The sequence below is a fragment of the Oncorhynchus clarkii genome, chromosome 13 (genome assembly GCF_045791955.1).
Source record: "Oncorhynchus clarkii lewisi isolate Uvic-CL-2024 chromosome 13, UVic_Ocla_1.0, whole genome shotgun sequence".
NCBI lineage: Eukaryota > Metazoa > Chordata > Actinopteri > Salmoniformes > Salmonidae > Oncorhynchus > Oncorhynchus clarkii.
The window spans coordinates 66455764-66478263 of NC_092159.1; the positions used below are offsets into that span (position 1 = coordinate 66455764).

At 45.9% G+C, this 22500-nt stretch overlaps 1 protein-coding gene across 1 annotated transcript in view; it reads left to right on the forward strand.

The window, feature by feature from the left end:
• Positions 1 to 887: 887 nt before the first annotated feature.
• The window catches only part of LOC139423634 (protein kinase C beta type-like), a 110256-nt gene continuing 88643 nt past the window's right edge, over positions 888 to 22500 (forward strand). The window contains exons 1-2 of the mRNA XM_071175220.1: positions 888 to 1060; positions 5354 to 5385. Of these exons, the coding sequence (XP_071031321.1) occupies positions 888 to 1060; positions 5354 to 5385 (205 nt within the window). The remainder of the gene's footprint in view (positions 1061 to 5353; positions 5386 to 22500) is intronic.

Genomic DNA, 22500 nt, shown 5'->3' on the forward strand with positions numbered 1-22500 from the left:
TCATTTTGTCAATGTTGACATATTTCTGTTTTGTACAGTCACCTTTTAGACCCCATAGAGCTATACCTGGGGCACCAGACCCCATAGAGCTATACCTGGGACATCAGACCCCATAGAGCTATACCTGGGGCACCAGACCCCATAGAGCTATACCTGGGACATCAGACCCCATAGAGCTATATTTGGGGCATAGAGCTATACCTGGGACATCAGACCCCATAGAGCTATACCTGGGACATGAGACCCCATATAGCTATATCTGGGGCACCAGACCCCATAGAGCTATATCTGGGACATCAGACCCCATAGAGCTATATTTGGGGCATAGAGCTATACCTGGGACATCAGACCCCATAGAGCTATACCTGGGACATGAGACCCCATAGAGCTATATCTGGGGCACCAGACCCCATAGAGCTATATCTGGGACATCAGACCCCATAGAGCTATATCTGGGGCACCAGATGACACATTTCTTATAATTGGAATGTTATAAAACCCTACCTGTAGAGAGACACACACGCGCGCACACACACACACAGGTGGGTTACATGTTGAGTTGAAGAGGCGAGGTTTAGTAACAGGGGGGTGTGTGTGTGTGTGTGTGTGTGTGTGTAGCGGTTCTCTCATGCTCTCCAATGTACCGCCTTTGCAAGCAGCAGTCAGCCGGTGGAAAGAACGAGAGCCGAGTCGCGCTGAAGGAAGGAACGGCTGCGGATCTTAATGAGCCAGTTGCCCGTTACAAACGGAGATAACACACACACACACACAAGACACGATTGAAACAAACAAACGGACATTTGAGGTTCTCCAAACAAAACTTCTACTGTAGTCGCAACGCACAAAAACACACAGTTCCGCGTTGAAACCTAAACCGAACGAAAGCCATGGCTGACTCCGGAGCGAACAGCAACAGCGACGGGGAGGAAAAACCGATGCGGGGCTTCGCTCGCCAGGGCGCTCTCCGACAGAAGAACGTGCACGAAGTGAAGGACCACAAGTTTATCGCTCGTTTCTTCAAACAGCCGACCTTCTGCAGCCACTGCACCGACTTCATCTGGTGAGAGAGAGGAGATGGAGGGGAGGGGATGGAGAGAAAGAGAGAGGTACCGCCGGGGTGGCTTTGAAATGAAGAGTTTGACCCCTTTTTGCCGAGGGCTGTAGGCTACTGTTGGAAAGAGGGATAGATGGAGGGAGAGATTTCGGAGTATCTGAGCGGGGATAGGAGAGTAGAACAGAGCAGGCTTGGATACACACTGGGCACAGACGTCAATTCAAAGTCTATTCCACGTTGGTTGACAGGGGAAACAACGCACTGTGTGCCCAGTGGGTATAGGTTGTCCAGTATCTCACCCCTGCTATAGGCTGTCCAGTATCTCACCCCTGCTATAGGCTGTCCAGTATCTCACCCCTGCTATAGGCTGTCCAGTATCTCACCCCTGCATCAGGCTAGACTATAGGCTGTCCAGTATCTCACCCCTGCATCAGGCTAGACTATAGGCTGTCCAGTATCTCACCCCTTTAGCATCAGGCTAGGCTATAGGTTGTCCAGTATCTCACCCCATGCATCAGTCTAGACTATAGGCTGTCCAGTATCTCACCCCTGTAGCATCAGGCAATAGGCTGTCCAGTATCTCACCCCTGCATCAGGCTATAGGCTGTCCAGTATCCCACCCCTGCATCAGGCTAGACTATAGGCTGTCCAGTATCTCACCCCTGCATCAGCCTAGATTATAGGCTGTCCAGTATCTCACCCCTGCATCAGGCTAGACTATAGGCTGTCCAGTATCTCACCCCTGCATCAGCCTAGATTATAGGCTGTCCAGTATCTCACCCCTGCATCAGGCTAGACTATAGGCTGTCCAGTATCTCACCCCTGCATCAGGCTAGACTATAGGCTGTCCAGTATCTCACCCCTGCATCAGGCTAGACTATAGGCTGTCTAGTATCTCACCCCTGTAGCAGGCTAGACTATAGGCTGTCCAGTATCTCACCCCTGCATCAGGCTAGACTATAGGTTGTCCAGTATCTCACCACTGTAGCAGGCTAGACTATAGGCTGTCCAGTATCTCACCCCTGCATCAGGCTAGACTATAGGCTGTCCAGTATCTCACCCCTGCATCAGGCTAGACTATAGGCTGTCCAGTATCTCACCCCTTTAGCATCAGGCTAGGCTATAGGTTGTCCAGTATCTCACCCCATGCATCAGTCTAGACTATAGGCTGTCCAGTATCTCACCCCTGTAGCATCAGGCAATAGGCTGTCCAGTATCTCACCCCTGCATCAGGCTATAGGCTGTCCAGTATCTCACCCCTGCATCAGGCTAGACTATAGGCTGTCCAGTATCTCACCCCTGCATCAGCCTAGATTATAGGCTGTCCAGTATCTCACCCCTGCATCAGGCTAGACTATAGGCTGTCCAGTATCTCACCCCTGCATCAGGCTAGACTATAGGCTGTCCAGTATCTCACCCCTGCATCAGGCTAGACTATAGGCTGTCTAGTATCTCACCCCTGTAGCAGGCTAGATTATAGGCTGTCCAGTATCTCACCCCTGCATCAGGCTAGATTATAGGCTGTCCAGTATCTCACCCCTGCATCAGGCTAGACTATAGGCTGTCCAGTATCTCACCCCTGCATCAGGCTAGATTATAGGCTGTCCAGTATCTCACCCCTGCATCAGGCTAGATTATAGGCTGTCCAGTATCTCACCCCTGCATCAGGCTAGACTATAGGCTGTCCAGTATCTCACCCCTGTAGCAGGCTAGACTATAGGCTGTCCAGTATCTCACCCCTACAGCAGGCTAGACTATAGGCTGTCCAGTATCTCACCCCTGCATCAGGCTAGACTATAGGCTGTCCAGTATCTCACCACTGTAGCAGGCTAGGCTATAGGCTGTCCAGTATCTCACCCCTGCATCAGGCTAGACTATAGGCTGTCCAGTATCTCATCCCTGCATTAGGCTAGACTATAGGCTGTCCAGTATCTCACCCCTGCATCAGGCTATAGGCTGTCCAGTATCTCACCCCTGCATCAGGCTAGGCTATAGGCTGTCCAGTATCTCACCCCTGCATCAGGCTAGACTATAGGCTGTCCAGTATCTCACCCCTGCATCAGGCTAGGCTATAGGCTGTCCAGTATCTCACCCCTGCATCAGGCTAGGCTATAGACTGTCCAGTATCTCACCCCTGCATCAGGCTATAGGCTGTCCAGTATCTCACCCCTGCATCAGGCTAGACTATAGGCTGTCCAGTATCTCACCCCTGCATCAGGCTAGGCTATAGGCTGTCCAGTATCTCACCCCTGCATCAGGCTAGGCTATAGGCTGTCCAGTATCTCACCCCAGCATCAGGCTAGACTATAGGCTGTCCAGTATCTCACCCCTGCATCAGGCTAGACTATAGGCTGTCCAGTATCTCACCCCTGCATCAGGCTATAGGCTGTCCAGTATCTCACCCCTGCATCAGGCTAGACTATAGGCTGTCCAGTATCTCACCCCTGCATCAGGCTAGACTATAGGCTGTCCAGTATCTCACCCCAGCATCAGACTAGACTATAGGCTGTCCAGTAAGGCTTTTTGCCTTGAACTGCCCACGAACTTCAATCTACCTTTCGTATTAGTTGTTTACAGTGATCAAATCTATCTGTAAACTCAAGAAAAAGTTTTATTTTGTCCAGTAATGGCTGTTCCCAGACCTGCTACCTGTCCCAGACCTGCTACCTGTCCCAGACCTGCTACCTGTCCCAGACCTGCTACCTGTCCCAGACCTGCTTCCTGTCCCAGACCTGCTGTTCTCAACCCTCTAGAGACAGCAGGAGTGGTAGAGATACTCTGAATGATCGGCTATGAAAAGCAAACTGACATTTACTCCTGAGGTGCTGACTTGCTGCACCCTCGACAACTACTGTGATTATTATTATTTGACCCTGCTGGTCATTTATGAACATTTGAACATCTTGGCCATGTTCTGTTATAATCTCCACCCGGCACAGCCAGAAGAGGACTGGCCGCCCCTCATAGCCTGGTTCCTCTCTAGGTGTCTTCCTAACCTCCCCTCATAGCCTGGTTCCTCTCTAGGTTTCTTCCTAGCCTCCCCTCATAGCCTGGTTCCTCTCTAGGTTTCTTCCTAGCCTCCCCTCATAGCCTGGTTCCTCTCTAGGTTTCTTCCTAGCCTCCCCTCATAGCCTGGTTCCTCTCTAGGTTCCTTCTTAGCCCCCCCTCATAGCCTGGTTCCTCTCTAGGTGTCTTCCTAACCTCCCCTCATAGCCTGGTTCCTCTCTAGGTTTCTTCCTAGCCTCCCCTCATAGCCTGGTTCCTCTCTAGGTTTCTTCCTAGCCTCCCCTCATAGCCTGGTTCCTCTCTAGGTTTCTTCCTAGCCTCCCCTCATAGCCTGGTTCCTCTCTAGGTTCCTTCTTAGCCCCCCCTCATAGCCTGGTTCCTCTCTAGGTTTCTTCCTAGCCTCCCCTCATAGCCTGGTTCCTCTCTAGGTTTCTTCCTCATAGCCTGGTTCCTCTCTAGGTTCCTTCTTAGCCCCCCCTCATAGCCTGGTTCCTCTCTAGGTTTCTTCCTAGTCTCCCCTCATAGCCTGGTTCCTCTCTAGGTTTCTTCCTAGCCTCCCCTCATAGCCTGGTTCCTCTCTAGGTTTCTTCCTCATAGCCTGGTTCCTCTCTAGGTTTCTTCCTAGCCTCCCCTCATAGCCTGGTTCCTCTCTAGGTTTCTTCCTAGCTGCCCCTCATAGCCTGGTTCCTCTCTAGGTTTCTTCCTAGCCTCCCCTCATAGCCTGGTTCCTCTCTAGGTTTCTTCCTAGCCACCCCTCATAGCCTGGTTCCTCTCTAGGTTTCTTCCTAGCTGCCCCTCATAGCCTGGTTCCTCTCTAGGTTTCTTCCTAGCCTCCCCTCATAGCCTGGTTCCTCTCTAGGTTTCTTCCTAGCCGCCCCTCATAGCCTGGTTCCTCTCTAGGTTTCCTCCTAGCCGCCCCTCATAGCCTGGTTCCTCTCTAGGTTTCATCCTAGGTTTTGGCCTTTCTAGGGAGTTTTTCCTAGCCACCGTGCTTCTACACCTGCATTGCTTGCTGTTTGGGGTTTTAGGCTGGGTGTCTGTACAGCACTTTGAGATATCAGCTGATGTACAAAGGGCTATATAAATACATTTGATTTGATTGGTTGTGTGTGGTGATTGTTTCCCATAAAAAAAACACGAACCAGAGTGTCCCGGGGTGTTGAGTGACATGTTGACGCTCGTTTTTAGTTATGCAACATCCATCCATCTGTCTTCATTTGTTGTCTCAGTTATCCGTGTGTGTGTGTGTGTGTGTTTTTTTACTAATGATTTTTCTATGTATTTGTTCTGTAGGGGATTTGGCAAGCAGGGATTCCAGTGTCAAGGTAGGTGTCTCTCCACTAGCCTGAGAATCTATTTCTTTACCCACACACACACACACACTCACCCACCCACACACACCCACCCACACACCCACACACACCCACCCACACACACACCACTATCTGCCTCGGGGTTCTGATTCTGGAACCTTTCTGCACTCAGCATGGAAGAGAACTATGCCACTCTTTCTTCTTCTCTAATTATTCGCTGTTCCTCTCTCACTTTTCTCTCTCTCTCTCCTCTCTCTTTATCTCCTCTCTCTTTATCTCTCTCTCCTCTCTCTTCATCTCTCTCTCCTCTCTCTTTATCTCTCTCTCCTCTCTCTTTATCTCTCTCTCCTCTCTCTTCATCTCTCTCTCCTCTCTCTTAATCTCTCTCTCCTCTCTCTTCATCTCTCTCTCCTCTCTGTTTATCTCTCTCTCTCTTCATCTCTCTCTCCTCTCTCTTTATCTCTCTCCTCTCTCTTTATCTCTCTCCTCTCTCTTTATCTCTCTGTCTCCTCTCTCTCTCTGTCTCTCTCTCTGTCTCTCTCTCTGTCTCTCTCTCTGTCTCTCGTCTTTCTCTCGCTCTTCCTCTCGCTCTCTGTTTCTCTGTCTCTCTCTCTCTCTCTCTCTCTCTCTCTCTCTCTCTCTCTCTCTCCCTGTCTCTCTCTGTCTCTCTCTCTGTCTCTCTCTCTGTCTCTCTCTCTCTCTGTCTCTCTCTCTGTCTCTCTCGCTCTCTCTCTCTGTCTCTCTGTCTCTGTCTCTGTCTCTCTCTCTCTCTCTCTCTGTCTCTCTCGTGTGTGTCGGGGTTGTCCTGGGTTGAGCCACCTGTGTGTCTGGAGTAGAGAGAGTCACTACACAGCTCAGGGCAAAAGGGGATTCCTCTCTCCACTAGGTCACACAAACATTCACATTTAGCAGAGTGTGTGTGTGTGTGTGTGTGTGTGTGTGTGTGTGTGCTTGTGCGCAGTCACAGGAAACATCACTGGGAGGTGTGTGTCTGTGTTTACTTAGAGATAAGACTTTGGTTCTAGCTCTTTATTTTTTGTTAATGTCAGTGTTAACAAGTCAGTTAAAGAACACAAATTCTTATTTTCAATGACGGCCTAGGAACAGTGGGTTAACTTCCTGTTCAGGGGCAGAATGACAGATTTTTACCTTGTCAGCTCGGGGATCAGTTACTCGCCCAACGCTCTAACCACTAGGTTACCTGTCTCTAACCACTAGGCTACCTGCCTCCTCTAACCACTAGGCTACCTGTCTCTAACCACTAGGCTACCTGTCTCTAACCACTAGAGTACCTGCTCTAACCACTAGAGTACCTGCTCTAACCACTAGAGTACCTGCTCTAACCACTAGAGTACCTGCTCTAACCACTAGAGTACCTGCTCTAACCACTAGAGTACCTGCTCTAACCACTAGAGTACCTGCTCTAACCACTAGAGTACCTGCTCTAACCACTAGGCTACCTGCTCTAACCACTAGACTACCTGCCTCTAACCACTAGGCTACCTGTCTCTAACCACTAGGCTACTTGTCTCTAACCACTAGGCTAGCTGACTATTGTAGCTGACTGTTGTAGCTGACTGTTGTAGCTGACTGTTGTAGCTGACTGTTGTAGCTGACTGATGTAGCTGACTATTGTAGCTGACTGTTGTAGCTGACTATTGTAGTTGACTATTGTAGTTGACTGTTGTAGCTGACTATTGTAGTTGACTATTGTAGCTGACTGTTGTAGCTGACTGTTGTAGCTGACTGTTGTAGCTGACTGTTGTAGCTGACTTATGTAGCTGACTATTGTAGCTGACTGATGTAGCTGACTATTGTAGCTGACTGTTGTAGCTGACTATTGTAGCTGACTAATGTAGCTGACTATTGTAGTTGACTATTGTAGCTGACTGATATAGCTGACTATTGTAGCTGACTGTTGTAGCTGACTATTGTAGTTGACTATTGTAGCTGACTGATATAGCTGACTATTGTAGTTGACTGTTGTAGCTGACTAATGTAGCTGACTATTGTAGTTGACTATTGTAGCTGACTGATATAGCTGACTATTGTAGTTGACTGTTGTAGCTGACTGATTTGGGTTTGGATTATGTAGCTGACTATTGTAGCAGACTGATGTAGCCGACCATTGTAGTTGACTGTTGTAGCTGACTGATTTGGGTTTGGATTATGTAGCTGACTGTTGTAGCTGACTATTGTAGCTGACTATTGTAAATGACTGTTGTAGCTGAATATTGTTGCTGACTGCTGACTAACTGTTGTAGTTGACTGTTGTAACTGACTTATAGCTGACTGATTTGAGTTTGGATTATGTAGCTGACTTTTGTAGCTGACTATTGTAGTTGACTATTGTAGCTGAATATTGTAGCTGACTATTGTAGCTGACTGATATAGCTGACTATTGAAGCTGGCTATTGTAGCTGACTGATATAGCTGACTATTGAAGCTGGCTATTGTAGCTGACTGATATAGCTGACTATTGTAGCTGACTATTGTAGCTGACTATTGTAGCTGACTGATATAGCTGACTATTGAAGCTGGCTATTGTAGCTGACTGATATAGCTGACTATTGTAGCTGACTATTGTAGCTGACTATTGTAGCTGACTGATATAGCTGACTATTGAAGCTGGCTATTGTGGCTGACTGATATAGCTGACTGATGTAGTTGAATGTTGTAGCTGACTGATTTGGGTTTGGATTATGTAGGTGACTGTTGTAGCTGACTATTGTAGCTGATTATTGTAGCTGACTATTGTAGCTGACTATTGTAGCTTACTATTGTAGCTGACTGCTGACTAACTGTTGTAGTTGACTGTTGTAACTGACTTATAGCTGACTGATTTGGGTTTGGATTATGTAGCTGACTGTTGTAGCTGACTATTGTAGCTGACTATTGTAAATGACTGTTGTAGCTGAATATTGTTGCTGACTGCTGACTAACTGTTGTAGTTGACTGTTGTAACTGACTTATAGCTGACTGATTTGGGTTTGGATTATGTAGCTGACTGTTGTAGCTGACTATTGTAGCTGACTATTGTAAATGACTGTTGTAGCTGAATATTGTTGCTGACTGCTGACTAACTGTTGTAGTTGACTGTTGTAACTGACTTATAGCTGACTGATTTGGGTTTGGATTATGTAGCTGACTGTTGTAGCTGACTATTGTAGCTGACTATTGTAAATGACTGTTGTAGCTGAATATTGTTGCTGACTGCTGACTAACTGTTGTAGTTGACTGTTGTAACTGACTTATAGCTGACTGATTTGAGTTTGGATTATGTAGCTGACTTTTGTAGTTGACTTTTGTAGTTGACTATTGTAGTTGACTGTTGTAGCTGACTGTTGTAGCTGAATATTGTTGCTGACTATTGTAAATGACTGTTGTAGCTGAATATTGTTGTTGACTGTTGTAGCCGACTGTTGTTGCCGACTGTTGTTGCCGATTGTTGTAGCCGACTGTTGTAGCCGACTGTTGTAGCCGACTATTGTAAATGACTGTTGTAGCCGAATATTGTTGTTGATTATTGTAGCTGACTATTGTTGTTGATTATTGTAGCTGACTATTGTTGTTGATTATTGTAGCCGACTGTTGTAGCCGACTGTTGTAGCCGACTGTTGTAGCCGACTGTTGTAGCTGACTATTGTAAATGACTGATGTAGCTGACTATTGTAAATGACTGATGTAACTGACTGTTGTAGCCGACTGATGTAACTGACTATTGTAGCCGACTGTTGTAGCCGACTGATGTAGCTGACTGTTGTAGCCAACTGATGTAACTGACTGTTGTAGTCGACTGTTGTAGCCGACTGTTGTAGCCGACTGTTGTAGCCGACTATTGTAAATGACTGTTGTAGCCGAAAATTGTTGTTGATTATTGTAGCTGACTATTGTTGTTGATTATTGTAGCCGACTGTTGTAGCCGACTGTTGTAGCCAACTGTTGTAGCCGACTGTTGTAGCCGACTGTTGTAGCCGACTGTTGTAGCTGACTATTGTAAATGACTGATGTAGCTGACTATTGTAAATGACTGATGTAGCTGACTATTGTAAATGACTGATGTAACTGACTGTTGTAGCCGACTGATGTAACTGACTATTGTAGCCGACTGTTGTAGCTGACTGATGTAGCTGACTGTTGTAGCCGACTGTTGTAGCTGACTGTTGTAGCCGACTGTTGTAGCTGACTATTGTAAATGACTGATGTAGCTGACTATTGTAAATGACTGATGTAGCTGACTATTGTAAATGACTGATGTAACTGACTGTTGTAGCTGACTGTTGTAGCTGACTGTTGTAGTCGACTGTTGTATCCGACTGATGTAGCTGACTGATGTAGCCGACTGTTGTAGCTGACTGATGTAGCTGACTGATGTAGCTGACTGATGTAGCCGACTGATGTAGCTGACTGATGTAGCTGACTGTATCTCTCCACACACACCTCATGTGTTGTTTGTCCGTAGTTGAGCTTTATATCACTTAGGACATCACAGACGTAGGAGTTTATGTTACGCAACATTCCGCAGGATGTGTGTGTGTGTGTGTGTTTGTGTGTGTGTGTGTGTGTGTGTGTGTGTGTGTGTGTGTGTGTGTGTGCGTGTGCGTGCGTGCATTAGGGAGATTAGAAGATAAATGGGAGTGTGTGATGTTTACCAGTGAACACACTGTCTGTGTTTGTATGGGGTTTCTAACTTGTGTTTATAGTCTATCTACAGGGCCTTCAGAGAGTCTTCATACCCCTGGATATATTCTACATGTTGTTGTGTTACAGCCTGATTTAAAACAATTATTCAATTATATTTTATTTTCTCACCCATCTACCACCCACAATACCCCATAATGACAAACTGAAAAAACAAACAAACATGTTTTTTTTTTGTAATGTTTGCAAAAATAAAAAATCTAATTTTTGCACCTGAGTCAATACGTGTTAGAGTATAATCTTTGGCAGCGATTACAGCCGTGAGTCTTTCTGGGTAAATCTTTCATCTTTAACACGATAACAATAACAACGCATCAAAATCCGTCCGTTTAAACTAGAGATGTCATCGGACGTCTCAAATCCTCCTCGTGTCTCGGTCTTCCGCATCTGCCGTGGAAGGTGACAGAGCCTCAGACCATGAGACATCTGCCGTGGAAGGTGACAGAGCCTCAGACCATGAGACATCTGCCGGGGAAGGTGACCGAGCCTCAGACCATGAGACATCTGCCGTGGAAGGTGACCGAGCCTCAGACCATGAGACATCTGCCGGGGAAGGTGACCGAGCCTCAGACCATGAGACATCTGCCGTGGAAGGTGACCGAGCCTCAGACCATGAGACATCTGCCGTGGAAGGTGACCGAGCCTCAGACCATGAGACATCTGCCGGGGAAGGTGACCGAGCCTCAGACCATGAGACATCTGCCGGGGAAGGTGACCGAGCCTCAGACCATGAGATATCTGCCGGGAAAGGTGACCGAGCCTCAGACCATGAGATATCTGCCGTGGAAGGTGACCGAGCCTCAGACCATGAGATATCTGCCGTGGAAGGTGACCGAGCCTCAGACCATGAGACATCTGCCGTGGAAGGTGACCGAGCCTCAGACCATGAGACATCTGCCGTGGAAGGTGACCGAGCCTCAGACCATGAGACATCTGCCGTGGAAGGTGACCGAGCCTCAAACCATGAGACATCTGCCGTGGAAGGTGACCGAGCCTCAGACCATGAGACATCTGCCGTGGAAGGTGACCGAGCCTCAGACCATGAGACATCTGCCGTGGAAGGTGACCGAGCCTCAGACCATGAGACATCTGCCGTGGAAGGTGACCGAGCCTCAGACCATGAGACATCTGCCGTGGAAGGTGACCGAGCCTCAGACCATGAGACATCTGCCGTGGAAGGTGACCGAGCCTCAGACCATGAGACATCTGCCGTGGAAGGTGACCGAGCCTCAGACCATGAGACATCTGCCGTGGAAGGTGACCGGGCTACGGTGGTGTTTCTCAGACCATGAGACATCTGTAGGGGAAGGTGACCGAGCTACGGTGCTGTTTCCCAGACCATGAGACATCTGCCAGGGAAGGTGACCGAGCTACGGTGGTGTTTCTCAGACCATGAGACATCTGCCGTGGAAGGTGACCGAGCTACGGTGCTGTTTCTCAGACCATGAGACATCTGCCGTGAAAGGTGACCGAGCTACGGTGCTGTTTCTCAGGCCATGAGACATCTGTAGCGTTCAAATTGGGGTTTTGGTCTACAAATTATTACGACGCCGTTCTCTGTTTTTTTTTTGCTCAACGAACCCCACAAGTGTCACATGACCAGTCATATAAACCAATGAATTTGTAAACATTTCGATAAAACAAAATAATTCCACATTGACATGATGGGGTTTATTGTATGTAGGTCAGTGACACAATCTCAATTTAATCCATTTTAAATGTCATCCTGTAAAGAATTATTGGCACCCTAGTACAAATAGTGAGTTTATTAGGTCTATTAGTTACACAGTTTATTAGGTACACCGTCCCATTCACTACAATGGATGGCTCCTCCAGACAGTGAGTCACGTGGTCGTAGCTTGTTGTATAAAACAGGCATCGAGGCATCCAGTTACTGGTCCATCGGACAGTTTATTAGGTACACCGTCCCATTCACCATAATGGATGGCTCCTCCAGACAGTGAGTCACGTGGTCGTAGCTTGTTGTATAAAACAGGCAGACAGGCATCGAGGCATTCAGTTACTGGTCCATCGGACAGTTTATTAGGTACACCGTCCCATTCACCATAATGGATCTCTCCTCCAGACAGTGAGTCACGTGGTCGTAGCTTGTTATATAAAGCAGGCAGACAGGCATCGGGGCATGCCGTTACTGGTCCATCGGACAGTTTATTAGGTACACCACCCTGTACACCTAAATGTATGGTTCCTCCAGACAGTGAGTCACCTGGTCGTAGCTTGTTATATAAAACAGACAGACAGACATCGAGGCATTCAGTTGGTCCATTGAATGTTAGAACGGGTAAAAACGAGTGACCAACAGTGGCTCTGAAAGTATTCAGACCCCTTGACTTTTTTCCACATTTTGTTACGTTACAGCCTTACTCCTCAGCAATCTACACACAATACCCCATACTGACATCACAATACCCCATACTGACATCACAATACCCCATAATGACATCACAATACCCCATAATGACATCACAATACCCCATAATGACAAAGCGAAAACATAAAATAGAAATAACTTATTTATATAAGTATTTGCGATGAGACTTGAAATTGAGCTCAGGTGCTTCCTGTTTCCATTGATCATCCTTGAAATGTTTCGACAACTTGATTGAAGTCCACCTGTGGTAAATTCAACTGATTGGACATGATTTGGAAAGGCACACACCTGTCTATATAAGGTCCCACAGTTGACAGTGTATGTCAGAGCCAAAACCAAGCCATGAGACAGGATTGTGTCAAGGCACAGATCTGGGGAAGGGTACCAAAACATTTCTGCAGCATTGAAGGTCCCCAAGAACACAGTGGCCTCCATCATTCTTAAATGGAACAAGTTTGAACCACCAAGACTCTTCCCCCCCAGTTCCCTCTCTCCTCCCGCTCCTTCTCGGTCAGTCGTGTGTGTGTGTGTGTGTTAGCAGTGTGTGTGTGTGTGTTAGCAGTGTGTGTGTGTGTGTGTGTGTGTGTTAGCAGTGTGTGTGTGTGTTGCAGTGTGTGTTAGCAGTGTGTGTGTTAGCAGTGTGTGTGTGTGTGTGTGTGTGTGTTAGCAGTGTGTGTTAGCAGTGTGTGTTAGCAGTGTGTGTTTGAAGGTGTGGGCTTTGATGGACCTGTTTATTTATAGCAGAAGTGTTCCATGGGGAACTACTAAATAGGATAGAGAAATAGAGACAGGGTAGAATGGAGATAGATGGAGGTATGGAGAGAGACTGAGGGAGGGATAGAATGAGGGATAGAGGGGGAGGGAGGGAGAGAGAGAGGGAGGGAGAGAGAGAGGGAGAGAGAGGGAGAGAGATGTATCAGTAGGGGACTGACAGTCTTATAGCCAGACTGTCTCTATAGATGTATCAGTAGGGGACTGACAGTCTTATAGCCAGACTGTCTCTATAGATGTATCAGTAGGGGACTGACAGTCTTATAGCCAGACTGTCTCTATAGATGTATCAGTAGGGGACTGACAGTCTTATAGCCAGACTGTCTCTATAGATGTATCAGTAGGGGACTGACAGTCTTATAGCCAGACTGTCTCTATAGATGTATCAGTAGGGGACTGACAGTCTAGTAGCCAGACTATCTCTATAGATGTATCAGTAGGGGGACTGACAGTCTAGTAGCCAGACTATCCCTATAGATGTATCAGTAGGGGACTGACAGTCTAATAGCCAGACTATCTCTATAGATGTATCAGTAGGGGGACTGACAGTCTAGTAGCCAGACTATCTCTATAGATGTATCAGTAGGAGACTGACAGTCTAATAGCCAGACTATCTCTATAGATGTATCAGTAGGGGACTGACAGTCCTAAAGCCAGACTATCTCTATAGATGTGTCAGTAGGACTAACAGTCCTATAGCCAGACTATCTCTATAGATGTATCAGTAGGGGACTGACAGTCTTATAGCCAGACTATCTCTATAGATGTATCAGTAGGACTTACAGTCTAGTAGCCAGACTATCTCTATAGATGTATCAGTAGGGGACTGACAGTCTAATAGCCAGACTATCCCTATAGATGTATCAGTAGGGGACTGACAGTCTAATAGCCAGACTATCTCTATAGATGTATCAGTAGGGGACTGACAGTCTAATAGCCAGACTATCTCTATAGATGTATCAGTAGGGGACTGACAGTCTTATAGCCAGACTATCTCTATAGATGTATCAGTAGGGGACTGACAGTCCTATAGCCAGACTATCTCTATAGATGTATCAGTAGGACTGACAGTCTAATAGCCAGACTATCTCTATAGATGTATCAGTAGGGGACTGACAGTCTTATAGCCAGACTATCTCTATAGATGTATCAGTAGGGGACTGATAGTCTTATATCCAGGCTATAGTGAAATAACACTCTACTGCCAGGCACCACCACAGTGTTTAAGGTGTGTTTAGAGTGTGTGTCGAACATCGTGAAAGAACTGTTCTATATCTAGAGTCTAGTGTGTGTGTGTAACTAGGTTAATTGTATATCTCAGTAGGGACCGTCTCGTCCTGATTTACTCTGCTTGTCCTATATAGGTCATATTCCCACACACACATACACACACGCACACACATGTGCACACACCTGGTGTTTCTTTCTAACAGGTGTGTCTATCTAACAGGTGTGTCTATCTAACAGGTGTGTCTACCTAACAGGTGTGCCTATCTAACAGGTGTGCCTATCTAACAGGTGTGTCTATCTAACAGGTGTGTCTATCTAACAGGTGTGTCTACCTAACAGGTGTGTCTATCTAACAGGTGTGTCTATCTAACAGGTGTGTCTACCTAACAGGTGTGTCTATCTAACAGGTGTGTCTATCTAACAGGTGTGTCTATCTAACAGGTGTGTCTATCTAACAGGTGTGTCTACCTAACAGGTGTGTCTATCTAACAGGTGTGTCTACCTAACAGGTGTGTCTATCTAACAGGTGTGTCTATCTAACAGGTGTGTCTATCTAACAGGTGTGTCTATCTAACAGGTGTGTCTATCTAACAGGTGTGTCTATCTAACAGGTGTGTCTATCTAACAGGTGTGTCTATCTAACAGGTGTGTCTACCTAACAGGTGTGTCTATCTAACAGGTGTGTCTATCTAACAGGTGTGTCTACCTAACAGGTGTGTCTACCTAACAGGTGTGTCTACCTAACAGGTGTGTCTACCTAACAGGTGTGTCTACCTAACAGGTGTGTCTACCTAACAGGTGTGTCTATCTAACAGGTGTGTCTACCTAACAGGTGTGTCTACCTAACAGGTGTGTCTACCTAACAGGTGTGTCTATCTAAATGGTACACTATGGGGCCCTGGTCCCCTAAATGGTACACTATGGGGCCCTGGTCCCCTAAATGGTACACTATGGGGCCCTGGTCCCCTAAATGGTACACTATGGGGCCCTGGTCCCCTAAATGGTACACTATGGGGCCCTGGTCCCCTAAATGGTACACTATAGGGCCCTGGTCTCCTAAATGTTACACTATGGGGCCCTGGTCCACAGCAGTACACTATATAGGTGATAGGGTTTCTATTTGGGAGGCACTATGTCAATGTTGGTAAGGACCAGTCAATACTAATGTAGCTAAAGGCCCTCTGGCTAGCGCGCTATTAGCTAATTATATTGACTGCTGTTGGCTGTGGCCATGTTTACACAGTACACACACACACACACACACACACACACACACACACACACACACACACACACACACACACACACACACACACACACACTCCAGACTGTGTTTCATCTCTAGTTAGAGCCAGGTGTTGGTTGGATCCAGACTGTGTTTCATCTCTAGTTAGAGCCAGGTGTTGGTTGGGTCCAGACTATGTTTCATCTCTAGTTAGAGCCAGGTGTTGGTTGGGTCGGTCCAGACTGTGTTTCATCTCTAGTTAGAGCCAGGTGTTGGTTGGGTCCAGACTGTGTTTCATCTCTAGTTAGAGCCAGGTGTTGGTTGGGTCGGTCCAGACTGTGTTTCATCTCTAGTTAGAGCCAGGTGTTGGTTGAGTCGGTCCAGACTGTGTTTCATCTCTAGTTAGAGCCAGGTGTTGGTTGGGTCAGTCCAGACTGTGTTTCATCTCTAGTTAGAGCCAGGTGTTGGTTGGTTGGGTCCAGACTGTGTTTCATCTCTAGTTAGAGCCAGGTGTTGGTTGAGTCGGTCCAGACTGTGTTTCATCTCTAGTTAGAGCCAGGTGTTGGTTGGGTCCAGACTGTGTTTCATCTCTAGTTAGAGCCAGGTGTTGGTTGGGTCAGTCCAGACTGTGTTTCATCTCTAGTTAGAGCCAGGTGTTGGTTGGATCCAGACTGTCTTTCATCTCTAGTTAGAGCCAGATGTTGGTTGGGTCAGTCCAGACTGTGTTTCATCTCTAGTTAGAGCCAGATGTTGGTTGGGTCCAGACTGTGTTTCATCTCTAGTTAGAGCCAGGTGTTGGTTGGGTCCAGACTGTGTTTCATCTCTAGTTAGAGCCAGGTGTTGGTTGGGTCCAGACTATGTTTCATCTCTAGTTAGAGCCAGGTGTTGGTTGGGTCCAGACTGTTTCATCTCTAGTTAGAGCCAGGTGTTGGTTGGGTCGGTCCAGATGTTGAAGAGTGTGTATCTCTCATCTCCTCTCACCTAACAGTCTTGACCTTGTGTGGAGGTTGTTAAATGGTTGTTATATGGTTGTGTGAAAGTCGTTATGGTTTTGTGTATGTTGTTCCAGTGTGTGTGACAGAACTTGTATATAAATGAGCTGTTAATGGTGGCCGGCGACGTGTCAGAGTCAATGTTATATATATTTCATGAATTTCCTGGATTTGATTTGGCCAAGTGCATCTGCGGTCTCTGCTTATGAAGCGGTCTCTGCTCATGAAGCGGTCTCTGCTCATGAAGCGGTCTCTGCTCATGATGCGGTCTCTGCTCATGAAGCGGTCTCTGCTCATGAAGCGGTCTCTGCTCATGAAGCGGTCTCTGCTTATGAAGCGATCTCTGCTCATGAAGCGGTCTCTGCTCATGAAGCGGTCTCTGCTCATGAAGCGGTCTCTGCTCATTAAGCGGTCTCTGCTCATGAAGCGGTCTCTGCGGTCTCTGCTCATGAAGCGGTCTCTGCTCATGAAGCGGTCTCTGCTCATGAAGCGGTCTCTGCGGTCTCTGCTCATGAAGCGGTCTCTGCTCATGAAGCGGTCTCTGCTCATGAAGCGGTCTCTGCTCATGAAGCGGTCTCTGCTCATGAAGCGGTCTCTGCTCAGTTTGGCTGCCGGAGTGTGAGAGGGAGAAGCCGGAGTGTGAGAGGGAGAAGCCAGAGTGTGAGAGGGAGAAGCCGGTGTGTGAGAGGGAGAAGCCGGAGTGTGAGAGGGAGAAGCCGGTGTGTGAGAGGGAGAAGCCGGTGTGTGAGAGGGAGAAGCCGGTGTGTGAGAGGGAGAAGCCGGAGTGTGAGAGGGAGAGGCCGGTGTGTGAGAGGGAGAAGCCGGAGTGTGAGAGGGAGAAGCCGGTGTGTGAGAGGGAGAAGCCGGAGTGTGAGAGGGAGAAGCCGGAGTGTGAGAGGGAGAAGCCGGTGTGTGAGAGGGAGAAGCCGGAGTGTGAGAGGGAGAAGCCGGTGTGTGAGAGGGAGAAGCCGGTGTGTGAGAGGGAGAAGCCGGTGTGTGAGAGGGAGAAGCCGGTGTGTGAGAGGGAGAAGCCGGTGTGTGAGAGGGAGAAGCCGGTGTGTGAGAAGGAGAAGCCGGTGTGTGAGAGGGAGAGGCCGGTGTGCCTCGCGGTTTACCGGATCTTTTCTGTAGTTTTTTAGAAGATCACAACGATGCATCGGAGCAGATGATGCTCTGTCAGTTTACATTCCTCCTCATCATCACTCTCCGCTGTCATCACTCTCCGCTGTCATCACTCTCCGCTGTCATCACTCTCCTCTGTCATCACTCTCCGCTGTCATCCAATGGACTCAAACTAGCCACAAGTTCTGACTGAGCTCAATTGTCATCACTCTCCACTGTCATCCAATGGACTCAAACTAGCCACAAGTTCTGACTGAGCTCAATCGTCATCACTCTCCGCTGTCATCCAATGGACTCAAACTAACCACAAGTTCTGACTGAGCTCAATTGTCATCACTCTCCGCTGTCATCCAATGGACTCAAACTAGCCACAAGTTCTGACTGAGCTCAATTGTCATCACTCTCCGCTGTCAGCCAATGGACTCAAACTAGCCACAAGTTCTGACTGAGCTCAATCGTCATCACTCTCCGCTGTCATCCAATGGACTCAAACTAGCCACAAGTTCTGACTGAGCTCCATTGTCATCACTCTCCACTGTCATCCAATGGACTCAAACTAGCCACAAGTTCTGACTGAGCTCCATTGTCATCACTCTCCACTGTCATCCAATGGACTCAAACTAGCCACAAGTTCTGACTGAGCTCCATTGTCATCACTCTCCACTGTCATCCAATGGACTCAAACTAGCCACAAGTTCTGACTGAGCTCCATTGTCATCACTCTCCACTGTCATCCAATGGACTCAAACTAGCCACAAGTTCTGACTGAGCTCCATTGTCATCACTCTCCACTGTCATCCAATGGACTCAAACTAGCCACAAGTTCTGACTGAGCTCCATTGTCATCACTCTCCACTGTCATCCAATGGACTCAAACTAGCCACAAGTTCTGACTGAGCTCAATCGTCATCAAACGCATAAACAGCGATACGTTTCTCTCTCTTTCAGACAAACTTATAACGAGGAGCGCCCATAAATGTGTTTTTTTGAAATGTTAAAAAAGTTTGAAATATCCAATAAATGTCGTTCTACTTCATGATTGTGTCTCACTTGTTGTTGATTCTTCACAAAAAAATACAGTTTTATATCTTTATGTTTGAAGCCTGAAATGTGGCAAAAGGTCGCAAAGTTCAAGGGGGCCGAATACTTTCGCAAGGCACTGTAACAGTGTTGAATGATGGATGTCTATCTAACAGTGTTGAATGATGGATGTCTATCTAACAGTGTTGAATGATGGATGACTAACAGTGTTGAATGATGGATGTCTATCTAACAGTGTTGAATGATGGATGTCTATCTAACAGTGTTGAATGATGGATGTCTATCTAACAGTGTTGAATGATGGATGTCTATCTAACAGTGTTGAATGATGGATGTCTATCTAACAGTGTTGAATGATGGATGACTAACAGTGTTGAATGATGGATGTCTATCTAACAGTGTTGAATGATGGATGACTATCTAACAGTGTTGAATGATGGATGTCTATCTAACAGTGTTGAATGATGGATGTCTATCTAACAGTGTTGAATGATGGATGTCTATCTAACAGTGTTGAATGATGGATGTCTATCTAACAGTGTTGAATGATGGATGACTATCTAACAGTGTTGAATGATGGATGACTAACAGTGTTGAATGATGGATGACTAACAGTGTTGAATGATGGATGTCTATCTAACAGTGTTGAATGATGGATGACTATCTAACAGTGTTGAATGATGGATGTCTATCTAACAGTGTTGAATGATGGATGTCTATCTAACAGTGTTGAATGATGGATGTCTATCTAACAGTGTTGAATGATGGATGACTATCTAACAGTGTTGAATGATGGATGACTATCTAACAGTGTTGAATGATGGATGTCTATCTAACAGTGTTGAATGATGGATGACTAACAGTGTTGAATGATGGATGTCTATCTAACAGTGTTGAATGATGGATGACTATCTAACAGTGTTGAATGATGGATGACTATCTAACAGTGTTGAATGATGGATGACTATCTAACAGTGTTGAATGATGGAAGACTATCAGTGTTGAATGATGGATGACTATCTAACAGTGTTGAATGATGGATGACTATCTAACAGTGTTGAATGATGGATGTCTATCTAACAGTGTTGAATGATGGATGACTAACAGTGTTGAATGATGGATGTCTATCTAACAGTGTTGAATGATGGATGTCTATCTAACAGTGTTGAATGATGGACGACTAACAGTGTTGAATGATGGACGACTATCTAACAGTGTTGAATGATGGATGACTAACAGTGTTGAATGATGGACGACTATCTAACAGTGTTGAAGGATGGACGACTAACAGTGTTGAATGATTGACGACTAACAGTGTTGAATGATGGACGACTATCTAACAGTGTTGAATGATGGACGACTAACAGTGTTGAATGATGGACGACTATCTAACAGTGTTGAATGATGGATGACTAACAGTGTTGAATGATGGACGACTAACAGTGTTGAATGATGGACGACTATCTAACAGTGTTGAATGATGGACGACTATCTAACAGTGTTGAATGATGGATGACTAACAGTGTTGAATGATGGACGACTAACAATGTTGAATGATGGACGACTATCTAACAGTGTTGAATGATGGACGACTATCTAACAGTGTTGAATGATGGATGACTAACAGTGTTGAATGATGGACGACTAACAGTGTTGAGAAATGGACGACTAACAGTGTTGAATGATGGACGACTATCTAACAGTGTTGGATGATGGACGACTAACAGTGTTGAATGATGGACGACTATCTAACAGTGTTGAATGATGGATGTCTATCTAACAGTGTTGAATGATGGACGACTATCTAACAGTGTTGAATGATGGACGACTATCTAACAGTGTTGAATGATGGACGACTAACAGTGTTGAATGATGGACGACTATCTAACAGTGTTGAATGATGGACGACTAACAGTGTTGAATGATGGACGACTATCTAACAGTGTTGAATGATGGACGACTAACAGTGTTGAATGATGGACGACTAACAGTGTTGAATGATGAACGAATAACAGTGTTGAATGATGGACGACTATCTAACAGTGTTGAATGATGGACGACTATCTAACAGTGTTGAATGATGGACGACTATCTAACAGTGTTGAATGATGGACGACTATCTAACAGTGTTGAATGATGGACGACTATCTAACAGTGTTGAATGATGGACGACTATCTAACAGTGTTGAATGATGGACGACTATCAGTGTTGAATGATGGACGACTATCTAACAGTGTTGAATGATGGACGACTAACAGTGTTGAATGATGGATGTCTATCTAACAGTGTTGAATGATGGACGACTATCTAACAGTGTTGAATGATGGACGACTATCTAACAGTGTTGAATGATGGATGACTATCTAACAGTGTTGAATGATGGACGACTATCTAACAGTGTTGAATGATGGACGAATAACAGTGTTGAATGATGGACGACTATCTAACAGTGTTGAATGATGGATGACTAACAGTGTTGAATGATGGATGTCTATCTAACAGTGTTGAATGATGGACGACTATCTAACAGTGTTGAATGATGGACGACTATCTAACAGTGTTGAATGATGGACGACTAACAGTGTTGAATGATGGACGACTAACAGTGTTGAATGATGGATGTCTATCTAACAGTGTTGAATGATGGACGACTATCTAACAGTGTTGAATGATGGACGACTATCTAACAGTGTTGAATGATGGACGACTATCTAACAGTGTTGAATGATGGACGACTATCTAACAGTGTTGAATGATGGACGAATAACAGTGTTGAATGATGGACGACTATCTAACAGTGTTGAATGATGGATGACTAACAGTGTTGAATGATGGATGTCTATCTAACAGTGTTGAATGATGGACGACTATCTAACAGTGTTGAATGATGGACGACTAACAGTGTTGAATGATGGACGACTATCTAACAGTGTTGAATGATGGACGACTAACAGTGTTGAATGATGGACGACTATCTAACAGTGTTGAATGATGGACGACTAACAGTGTTGAATGATGGACGACTAACAGTGTTGAATGATGGACGACTATCTAACAGTGTTTAATGATGGACGACTAACAGTGTTGAATGATGGATGACTATCTAACAGTGTTGAATGATGGATGTCTATCTAACAGTGTTGAATGATGGATGACTAACAGTGTTGAATGATGGATGTCTATCTAACAGTGTTGAATGATGGACGACTATCTAACAGTGTTGAATGATGGATGTCTATCTAACAGTGTTGAATGATGGACGACTATCTAACAGTGTTGAATGATGGACGAATAACAGTGTTGAATGATGGACGAATAACAGTGTTGAATGATGGACGACTATCTAACAGTGTTGAATGATGGATGTCTATCTAACAGTGTTGAATGATGGATGACTAACAGTGTTGAATGATGGATGTCTATCTAACAGTGTTGAATGATGGATGTCTATCTAACAGTGTTGAATGATGGACGACTATCTAACAGTGTTGAATGATGGACGACTATCTAACAGTGTTGAATGATGGACGACTATCTAACAGTGTTGAATGATGGACGAATAACAGTGTTGAATGATGGACGACTATCTAACAGTGTTGAATGATGGACGACTATCTAACAGTGTTGAATGATGGACGACTATCTAACAGTG